General features: G+C 40.3%; 1 protein-coding gene across 1 annotated transcript in view; it reads left to right on the forward strand.

The window, feature by feature from the left end:
* Nucleotides 1-8,007, forward strand: part of HELLS (helicase, lymphoid-specific) — a gene marked incomplete at its 5' end in the record, with an annotated part of 20,314 nt that extends 12,307 nt beyond the window's left edge. The window contains 7 exons of the mRNA XM_009877594.1: nucleotides 26-109; nucleotides 200-319; nucleotides 2,052-2,168; nucleotides 3,094-3,253; nucleotides 6,193-6,289; nucleotides 6,495-6,571; nucleotides 7,808-8,007. Of these exons, the coding sequence (XP_009875896.1) occupies nucleotides 26-109; nucleotides 200-319; nucleotides 2,052-2,168; nucleotides 3,094-3,253; nucleotides 6,193-6,289; nucleotides 6,495-6,571; nucleotides 7,808-7,905 (753 nt within the window). The remainder of the gene's footprint in view (nucleotides 1-25; nucleotides 110-199; nucleotides 320-2,051; nucleotides 2,169-3,093; nucleotides 3,254-6,192; nucleotides 6,290-6,494; nucleotides 6,572-7,807) is intronic.
* Nucleotides 8,008-11,366: the final 3,359 nt, after the last annotated feature.

Consider the following 11,366-nt stretch of genomic DNA (forward strand, 5'->3'; position numbering starts at 1 on the left):
TGATCCCCCTTTCCCCTATTCTAAGATTGATGAAGATCTAGTAAAGAATTCAGGCAAGTTTCTACTCTTGGACCGGATGCTTCCAGAGCTGAAAAAAAGAGGACATAAGGTAAAGCTAATGATTTGGGAGAGAGGAGGCAGGCACAGTTGTCTCCTTATGACCAAAAAAAGCTACTAAGGAATCTTCCTGGTTTTGTAGGTTTTGTTGTTCTCGCAGATGAGTCTGATGCTTGACATTTTGATGGATTACTGCTATTTGAGAGACTTCAAATTTAGTCGATTGGATGGCTCTATGTCCTACTCAGAGAGAGAAGAAAATGTAAGTAAATGTACATCCCCTTTGAGCCTGTTAGCAAATTTTGCTTGTTCCTATGACACTGGAATATGATTTCTACAGTGTTTAGCCTTTAATAGGTAAAAGACATCTATGTTTAAACTGACATCCCTGCTGCTGCTTTAATGTCTGCTGCTCAGAAATACTGAAGCAATGAAATGTGTTACTAACCAGTATCTTGGGGTATGCCTAGAGTGATGGGTGCTCACATACTGTTGCCCAGCTGTGAAGTATATATTTAGATCGTGGCAGATGCTAGTCCCAGTTTTAGCCCTGTACACATTGTTTCCTAGCATCCAGTGTGCAATGCACCTATCGGAGCATACTGCAAGTCCAAGGCCAAATAAAGTAGCTTTCCAGGAAATGTTTTTTTTTTTTTACCTAGTGTAACCTAGTGTACCCAGTAACTTCAGGCTGAAATGTCACTTGAGTTGTTTCAGTGCGATCTGTTGGGTTTTGTTCTTCAGGTAACCACAGAATGCCTTGCTACTGCAGCATGTATTTATCTTGAAGAGCAGTTATGCAGGGTGGTTCTAAAAAAGTCATGAGGGTTTTCAGAGGTGTAAAAGAGCAGTGCATAGATGGAGGAAATACACAGGGTACATCTAAGAGATGTTCTGCAGTTGGCATTTGATCTCCAAAGTATGCACTAGTGTTTTATGAACATGCAGAAGAACAGTGGCAGATGATAAAGCATCTAGCTCAAATTGTGTTTCCCTGTGCTTTCTTTTTTTGCTGTGCCAAAGTGTGGCTGAGGAAAATCAAACACCTGACTGCTTAAATTGCTGCTGTTAGGCCTATTTCTTAAAGAGGAAAGCCTCCTTAACAACATGGCAGCAATCTATAGTGACTTTTATGAAGGTAGTAAAGTTTTGTACTTACAGGGAATTTTTAGGAGTTGATTTTGTGCCTACCAAAGTGTGTTATAGGTGCAAGATGAGGAAAAATTTCCACGTCACCAGTTTTAAGTCCAGCAGGGCTCTTCTTAGCTCGGTGATTTGTTGCTGGTGCTGCCGATGCTGATGTCCAGGAGAGCCTGTAGGATATGGGCTTTCTAGAGAGCTTGGGTAGCTCCTTCTACCTTCGTACTTGGGTGATGGTTTCTTGTTCTCTGCTGTGACTAAAGTCCTGAAAATTGCTATACTCCTCAAGTTTTCTACCAGCATGGAGGTGGTCAGACTAAGTAGACCAGTGGACCTGGTAGAAGCTGTGCTCGTACTTCGAAACATCTTACAGTGAAAAGTAGACTAAGTACCAAGTAAGAGGCCAGAAAGTTACTCTTAGTTTTGAAGAAAGAGGAGGAGGTGTGCAGGGTACCTGGAAGTTATGGTCAAGTTGGCATCATTATTTTAGATAGTTGCTTGTCAGGAAGTGGATGTGTTTTTAGGCTCTGTCAGTTTGGACTATGCTCAACTTGGGGAAGAAAGTGTCACTGGATGGTAGATTGTGTGGATGGAGGTGAATGTAATTTGGACTGTATGTGCCTATAGTCACCTGCACTCTGTATTAGACAAGTAATTGACTGGAATCATGAGACAGGAAAATAATTGCTTCACTTCTTAGTCTTGTCCTCTCCCAAATGCATGCAATGTTTCTTAAATTTGGCCTCTGACAGCGTGTTTTAGCTGTGTTCATCTTCTTAAACACAGATCTCAAAACATTAGCTATGTTGTGTTTCATCCATCTGCTGTTTTTTAATAGACGAATTCTCTTCCAGATCCATCAGTTTAATACTGACCCTGAAGTCTTCCTATTCTTAGTGAGTACGAGAGCTGGTGGCTTGGGCATTAACTTGACTGCGGCAGACACAGTTATCATATATGATAGTGACTGGGTATGTCCACAATTTATGATATGTGTCTTAAAATACTTTTCTATTGCTGCTTTTTTGATAATCATTTACTGACTCATTATGTTATACATAACTTATATAACTTTAAGAAGAAGAAAATGGTATATAGAGTATGCAAACATGTAATATGTGAAATGTACAGCCTTGTTTGAAAAGCCTTAGCTTACTGGATGCGTTAGAGTTGCTTTCCAAAACTAGCCTATTTACTCTTTGAGTTACATTAAAAGCAGGAGGTTGGGTTTTTTTCTGTTGCAGCTGAAGATGTATTTCCTTCTTACAATGTCAAATAAGTTATTTAAGTTTGAATGTACTTGGACCCTTCTACAGGTTCCCTGTCTCCAACAGCTGCTGTGTTATAATAGCCCTTTGAATGTCCTCCTGTGACTTGCCACCTATGTTTTAGCTAGCTAGGATTCTACTGCTCCTGTGAGTCTGGAGGCTAGGAAGAGGGAAGGGTATGGAAGGAAATGACCAAGATACCAAAATGTCGTTGCTTTATTTTAATAGCCAGCTCTGCTGTGTCCATGATTATTCAGCTTCAGGAGAGCTAAAGTACCTCAGAAATGGCTGCAAACTTTAATCCCTGTTTTGATCCTCCAACAAAAAAACCCCATAAACCGATACAGCCAGTGCCCTTGGCTAAATTTGGTATACAGAACGTGTCCATCTGTTGAAAACTGCAGCACAGAGTGCAGAAGCAGTCCAGGCTGGCTGGGTTACTCTGGCTGTGCAGGTAGAGCAGCAGAGCCTGGCATGGACGAGTTGAAAAGACATGTGGAATTCTGTTACACTGTGGCTGCCCAGCGTATTGCTTCAGCTCCGAGGTTGCTATTGAAATGTTGCTTGTGCCAAGTCTCTTTAAAACAGGTTAATGGTGTGCAGCTAAGTTGTTTCTTTCTCTGCTTAGAACCCCCAGTCAGACTTGCAGGCCCAAGACAGGTGTCACAGAATTGGCCAGACAAAGCCAGTGGTTGTTTTTCGTCTTGTGACAGCAAATACTGTCGACCAGAAGATTGTGGAGAGAGCTGCTGCCAAGAGGAAGCTGGAGAAGCTGATTATCCACAAAAGTTAGTATCTTTCTCTTATGATCTCCTGTAAACATGTGCTGCTGCTTTAAATCTTAAGAGAGAACTTATTGCTTGATCCTATGTGGAAGGAATATAGGTAAAACCAGGAAGTAAGAGAGTAGAGCTCTGGGCTTGTTGGCAGCTTGACAGCAAGATAATAGTTTGATTCAAATGTTTTAGACTTTTAGCATGGAAAATGATGGGCACAGATAATAAGTCTGGGTTGATTTTATTTTTTTTTTAAATCAAATGAAATGAAGCAGAATATAAATGGAAAAGCAGACTAAAAAGATCTTACCGATTGCACTTTATAATAATTCTTCATTTGGAGCAATATGTCTGCCCAGTGACATCTACAGCAGTGTTTCATGATGTGAAGTTTAGTGATAGATTTTTTTATTTTTTTTTCAGTTGCACTGGCAAACTTGCTTGAGTGGGAAATGTCCCTACTTAGAATTGATAAAATGAATAGAGACTGTAGAAAGTTAGTTTCTGGGAGGGGGCTTCTGACTAAACTTTGTTGAGAATGCAAGTGCTAGAGCTATAAAATCACTGTTGAAAATCTCAGCATCCTGTTTGCATCTGTCCTTCTGAATGTAAGAACAGTGTGTTATAACCACAGTAGAATAGTCCTGGTTGAACAATTAACCAGTGCTGAGTAGAACAATAGTCCTTGATTTGTATGTGCAGAACAATGCTAATTCTTGTTGCATTCTTGATTAAAGGCTTTTGAGTATTATCAGTAATATAGAAAGTGATTGAAAGATTATAAAGTTCAAGCATGGGCTTTAGGGGTAAATTTCTCCCGCTTGGGTGCTGTAGAAGTCCTTTCTTGCTTCTGTGGCTTATTTTGTTTGTGATATTTGGATAGTAGCTCCTAGAGCATTTTCCAAACACTAAGCTCACTTGAAAAATACAGTAATTCTTGTAACTTGGTGTGGGCTTCTGACAATAATTAGCCTTATATTAAACTATAAAGGTATTTAAGAACTTCTCATAGTATATTAAGGAAAAAAAGAACAACCAACATTTTCATGAGAGCATAAAGGAGAAAGGCCACACCTGTAACTCTTTTCTACTGCACAGTGTACTGCTTGCCAAGCCTAAGTTGTGGTTTACCTCTGGTTTTGTATTATGTTAGCTAATCTTAGATGCTTTCTTTATCCTAGCTTTAGCCTTTTTCTCTGTAACCTATTTGTCACTGCTGTCTTGGTGTGACTGCCAGGACTGCTGTCTGACTCTTGGAGGCATGCTAGTGACCAGTTTAAGTAAGGAAAAAATTATTGTTTCATGATTTGATTATGGTCCAGCCTGAAGTTAAAACCCACAGAAGAAAATGGGCTCTAGGAGTAGATGACTGGCATAGACTAAAGTAGCAATGGCACCTGGGACTAGTACTGGAAGCAGACTAAGCATCAAGTTGGGTCATGCCTTCAGTTTTGCAGTAAGTTGATTGTTTATCCTGGTAACTATCATTGAGTCATATTTAAATTGTGCAGCTTAGGGAAGAACGTTCCCTCCAGGAACCTTTGGATCCACTGTGTAAATATAAAGATGATGTAATGGATCCTGTAATTCTGAATATCTAAAGAAGTGTTGGAGCTTTGGAGGAATGAATGAGGAAGGGATATCGCAAAGCTCACTTCAGTCACGCCATGCATTGGTGTCTAACCGTGTAGAGTGTGTGCAGTACAAGTACTAGAGCTTAAGAACTGGAATTTGTTGCAAAACTGAATGCTTTTCTTGCCTCGGCACCAGGTTACTCTCTAGGAAACTATGAGAGCCAGCATGACTTTAGATAAATTAGCAGATGTCAGACTAAGAGGAAGTGGTGGACATAAACTTCTGCCTGAAGTGTTAAGTACCTGATAGTTCTGTATTTTTCTCTGTGTCATTATTATTGCAATCAAAGACCTATACAGCACTAATTCAATGCCACAGAGTTTGTGAAACTCTGAAAACTAAAAGGGCAAGATTGCATCACTAATAATGCAAGACAGTACCTGGATCCTGTGTGTTACAGCAGGAGAAGTTAGTGGGAGAGAGAATCCTGTAGCTCAGGCCTTGCCGAAATTTGCATCTGACTTGCACTTCACAGAGAAGCAGCAGCCAGTCCTTGGAGGGAGATGGGAAAAGGTGTGGGGAGGACTTTGGAAACCAAGGTCTAGGAAGGAACAGCACTTGAGTGTGATGAAAGGGATTGATTGAAGGCTCATCAATAAAATGGGTACATATGTTGATAAAACCTGAGGAAACTTGGCACAGAACAGTCAGCCTTGTTTGTCTCCTTGGAATGTGTGAGCATGAGCTTGACTTCATCCATGCTTGGCTTTAATCAAGTAATAATCTTGTATAATTTAGGGCGGTATTTAGGCTGCTATCCAGATTTGTGTGTAGACAGGCGTTAGCATAGTCTTTTCAAGAAACCAGCCTGTGTCAGGTATATGGTTTTGTCATGTCTGTCTGGTACATTAGTCTGAGGGATGTTTTCCCTGCAAACCACATCTTGCTCTTATTTCCTGTCTTGTGGTTAATACTGCTTACTTTGTTTCAACCAGCTTACAATACAAAGGGGAACAAACTTCAGCATCCACCATCTAACTTTATTTGCAATGTTGTTCCTGTAAGTAGAACTAATGGCTTTTCTGCTCCGTATGTGCTTGTGTGCATGTTGAATTGGTGTTTCAATCAGTTCTTCTGCATACTACAACTAGAGGGTAAAAGGCCTGCATGTAAACTCTTCATGTACCTCTGACTTTTTTCACCAGTTAGGTTATTAGCATAAGTGTGTTTACCTGAGGGCTGAACCAATGAAACGTAGCATTATTTTTGATGTGCAGGAGTCATTTCTTCAATACATGCATCAAGCACAGATTTAACAGTTTGCAGAATTTCTTCGTATTCCCTTGTACTTCCTTTAAAATTTCTCCTTTTTACAGATCAGTTTAAAGGTGGCAAATCTGGTCTAGCACAGTCAAAGAGCTGCCTGGACCCTCAGGAATTAACAGAACTACTGAAATCTAGAGACTATGAGAGGTATGCAGATTACATATTCTTCTTGTACCATAAGTTTGTAACTTGCGACTGTCAATAGCTCTCTTGTCTTACGAAATGGTATGTGGATCTTCATAGGGGAAAGAATGTCCTAGGGATTCTACTATGTGGGGAAACTGATTCTATGCAATATTAACTGTAACATGCTTTTATCTGTATTAAGAGAGATTATTTCTTCTTCAACTAGGGAGGTTAAAGGATCTAAAGAAAAAGTAATCAGTGATAAAGATCTAGAGTTACTCTTGGATAGAAGTGATCTTATTGGTAAGTCAAGAGATTTCATCTGTTTTTAGGGTTTTTTTGTCATTCAAGAGTAAATTCATATTTTCTAGGAGTCTCTGCATGTAGAAAGCTGCAGTAGCTTCACTTCCCTACAGGTGTGTTGTACATCTGAAGAAGGACACTTTGGCCTCTTTGCTGACATTTCCAATAGGATTTGCTGAAGGAGAAATAGCAGAATTTAAACAAAAATATTCCAGAAAACCACACTGATGCATAGTGTGCCCTGAGCATGCTGAGAGTGAAAACCATAGATTAAGTATTCTGCAAAGCAACTTTCTGTGTACGTTGCTGTAAATTGGTCAAAATAGAATTATTCTCAGAAAATATTTATTATGGCAAACTTGTGTAAAAACTCACTTTGATACTACTGTAATTCAACATACAGCCTAACTTTTCTTTGCGGAAAAAAATGGAGCTTTTCACAGTTACCATGGCTTATCATATATATATATGTTATGTATTTTTAAAAACATATAACATTTTTGAGGTCTACTGCAAATTCTAGTGCTTGATCAGGCCGAGATATTAAAAAAAACACCTAGTTTTTCTGAGAAAGGAAGAAATTCTTGTCTGTTTTTTCTAAACAGTAGATTTAGTATGCTTTGTTTCCTTCAGCATCTTTAAGGAGAAATAAGCCTCAAAGCACAGATACTGAAGAAGTTAGTCATTACAGAATATAGAACTAAAAACGATAGTGAGCCTTAAATGTGATATGTATAGTTTGAGTAAAATTTTACTCAAGGAGAACTTATTTACTACAGCTAACTGCAGTTAATGCTTTAGAAACTGAAATGCTACCTCCTAGCCCTATAAGCCACAAATATTAAATTTTATGTAAAGAAAATATTTTTTCATTAGCTTTATATTCACTGGAAGGGCAACATAGTGATCACAAGTGCTAGGAGAACAAGATGTGAACTTTGTAAAAGAATATTGCTAGCAGAGCCATAGCTTTCTGTTTCTCCTAGTAACGTGCTAAACAGGTTTACGCATTCTGGGTTTTGTGTTTGTTTTTTTTACCCTTAAAGTACACAACAGAAAAATATTTTCAAGCACAAATTTCTGGTAGCGATCTGATGGAGCAGAATGATTTTATCAGCTTGCTTTCCAAATCCAAACAAAAAAACATACAACTTCTGTGTACTACCTTCAGTAGTAAGGTTGCAAACACTTCACCTATTACTGTTGTTTTAATCCTTTGGTTTGTTTTGATCCTAGATCAAATGAAGACCTCTGAAAAAAAGCAAAAGGAAAAAATGGGTGTCTTCAAGGTCCTAGAAGAATCATCAGATCCCAATGCAGAATGTGTGTTCTAATGTGCAGATGTGGCCTGTAGCCTTACAGGACAAACATATGACTGACATCAGATCTTCCAGAGGGGTCAGCTACACACACTGATCCTTTGTGTTGACGTTCCTTAAAGCATTGTTCAAATCCCTTGTGTTCTTTCAGCATATTTTAACATGTTCTACAGTATAATGCAGGTGATAGTTTCATGTTGTAGCTTTGATAGTCTCTCACAAAGAAATAAGAAAATGGGCGTGTTTGACGTTTGCAGCTAGATATTGTTATCAGTGGTAAAAACTGGCAAATCTGTGTAAAAAGAAAAAATCTTCCTGTGGAAGTCCTAAAACGCTTGGGTTTTTTATGTGATGTCAATTATAGTTTTATTTGGAAGAGAGAGAGCATGTGCCTTTACAGGCAATTATGTAGCTTTTGTTTTTAACTTCTGCATATTATTTTGGTTTAAATAAATGTCTGGTTTGCCCTATAGGTGTAGGGTTATTAGTATAGCTGCTTAAATAAACGAGGCTTATGTTGTGTCCATTAATTCACTCCTCCCTCCTCATTTAGCACATTAACCAATCTTACACAATTTAAAAAACAAAACCATGCTCCGCCTCCCCCCCCAAAATAAATCCAAACCCACAGGAAAACCCACGCAGCTTTGTTTTTCTGCTGTGGACATTGCTTCTGTATTGACTGGCTTGTCAGCTTGTTGAGCTAATTTGCCCCTTTGAAGCATGTAGGGGGAGCTAAGGCTACTGGAAAGGGAAAGTGCAAGAACATCTCTGGGGATGTGTGGATGACTGCTGGGAAAGGAGGATTTGAGACTGCGGTGGGGCAGAAAAGGCAGGTCAAGGATGTTACTTGCACGTGTAGCCTCTAAGAGCCAGCTGGTAGCAGTGATTTTCAACTTGAGCATCGGGTAGCTTTCACACTCTTGAGTTCTGGTTTGTGAAAATGTCATCTAGCTGTAAGTAGAAGCTGCAGCCACAGAATTGCAGCTGGAGCTGTCACAGTTGCTGTTGTTCTAGTTATGCCTTGGCATAACTAGAACAACAGAATGGAATAAAATAAAATCCTACCTAATCTGTCAGACTTTGGAAACTAATTTCCAGTCACTTCATGATCATTCTTATACTCTCTGTAGAGAATCATCTGTTGGCCTGATTTAAGAGAAAGTTATATTAGTGAGATAAGTTTATCCTTACCTCTCAAAAGGGAACAAATAAATCTGTTAATGGGTAGACTGGCTTTGACCTTTTCCTGCTGATTCTAATTACCGAAAACAAAAGTTTCTCAGTTTACTGCTTGGTTACTCATTAGCCTGAATAATGCAAAGTCCAATGCGTGCTGTCTCCATGTGTTACTTATATTTGCTGAGCTACCATGCTGGTCGTCTTTACGTTATTGCTTTATGCTAGTGAAGACCTAATGCAAGAGTAAATGATGTATCTACGATAATATCTAAGTGGAATAATTGTACAAGTTTTAATAATAACTGACATAACTGCTTCACACAGGCTTGCCTGACTTCTGAAGACTGATTTACCCTGCCCAACCTGCACAGCTGCCTCAGTGTCACTGCAGGGCAATAGAGGAGGAAACAAAAGTGAACAAGAGTTTCTATCTCATAGCCTCCACGGCTAAGGCTTAATAATAATTGCTGCCCTCCGAAGAATGCATAAGCTAGCATTAATGCTGATGGTAGCAGTAGTGAAGTGTAGTCACTGTTCAGCAGTTTGCTGAGCTTGATGTTATTTAGGGAGACTTTGCAGAGCTATGACTGCTTTTCTAGCTCAACTTCAAAAAGCACAGTATTTTTTTTTTTTTTGCTTGCTGCTATAGAGGAGCCCATCTCTGTCCCTGGTTTGTTTGGTTTTTTGGCTCCCAAAGTACCATTAATGTCAATGATCAAAGCAAGCACAGTGCTTTCTTGGTGTAGCTTTGTGTTTCTTATTGGGTGCGTCTAGCATTTCTGTGCTTCATGCCTACAGGCAAAGTCTGGGGCTTGCTGTGAGGGGTGCTGGTGTCTCGGGAAGCAGCCTCCTTTCTGCAGCTGGGGGACATCCACAAGTGCAGTAATGGCAATGCCAGAATGCTTTGGGAGGTGGAGGGTGACTGGCACTAACAGTTTTAAATTGTTCTGGGTGAAATAATTACTCCTTGATTATTCATTAGAAGGGAAACGTATTTCAGTGGATGCAAGACAAATGGCTGAAGCATAGATTTGTCCTGATGACATGGAAGCAGTGCTCCTGTCCCATGCTGCGCCCAGGTACACTCAGCTGTTGTTCCTCCTGTTGGGTGTGTCTGTGGATGTTTTGTTGTTGAGACCAAATGCATGGACAGAAATACAGGTCTCAGTTTGTTCTGCAGTGTGTGTCTGCAGGTTTCTTTTGTTCTTTGTTTATTTTATTGGGTTTTTCTAAATCTGTAGTAGCTTATTCTTAGCTGGGGAGAGGCTGCTGATGGTTTTTCTGGGTGATAACAAGAAAATGTGTGGCAAACTTACCTCACATGTTAGAATCTAGTTAACAGCATTTCACTAGGGCTCAAATGCACTCTGTGCATACCATCATTTGGGTATTTTTACTCAGCTGCCTAGCAGAGCCGCCAGGACCGCACCTTGACAACACTCTGAGCTCACTGTGTTGTCATTAGCAAATGAAACTCTTAAGTGCAAGCCGGGGCAACTGGTTGTTCTGCTCGGTGCTGTTTGCTGTTGGGAGGGTGATGGTGATGGTGTGGGGAGAAGACAATGAGAGGTCTGTCCTGTTGATGCTGTTAGGTTTGGGTTCTTGTTTGGCGGTTTGGCTTTTGTTGGGTTGTTTTGGGGTGGTTTTTTTTTTCTTTAATGCTTTTGTTTCTGCTTTTTCTCCTGCGGGCCAGCTCTTGTCAAATCACTGCTGTCACAAGGGAGAGGTGCTACTCTCCTGCTGTGGCCCACAGCTCATGCTGTGCTCTGCACCCTGTGCTGTGGGGAGGGGGCTTCCACGTGCTGGGAGAGCAGCAGTGCACCCCCCAACTGCTGCACAAGGAGGGGGAGAGGCAGCAGTAGCAGGGAAGGCTGCAACTGGAAACCCAGGTAATCTGTGTGAAAAATGACAGACTGCTTTGTGCTGAACTGCAAACCTATGTGAGCCAGGCCCTCTTTGGCAGGATGCTGCCTTACTTGGACACTGCCTGACACTCTTCAGATAGGAACTTTTTATGCATTATCTTACATTATGAACAACTGCTTGAGTAGGCAGATCAGTGTGGTTGCAGGTGTGACTCAATGTAACCTATTTTGTTATTATTGACAAATTCCAGGTGCTAACTGTTAAACTCCAGAGGAATTTGGAAGGTCAGACTACAGTGAACACTGCAGTTACCAAGTGTTTTGTCCCATGTCATAAAAAAACCCGAGTAATTTGCTACAGCAGAGAGTGATCAAAGTCCTCCCCAAGTAATGAATGTGAATTGCCTCAGCTTGCCTGTTCCCATAGTA

The sequence above is a fragment of the Apaloderma vittatum genome, unplaced genomic scaffold (assembly GCF_000703405.1).
Source record: "Apaloderma vittatum isolate BGI_N311 unplaced genomic scaffold, ASM70340v1 scaffold8431, whole genome shotgun sequence".
NCBI classification, from domain to species: Eukaryota; Metazoa; Chordata; class Aves; order Trogoniformes; family Trogonidae; genus Apaloderma; species Apaloderma vittatum.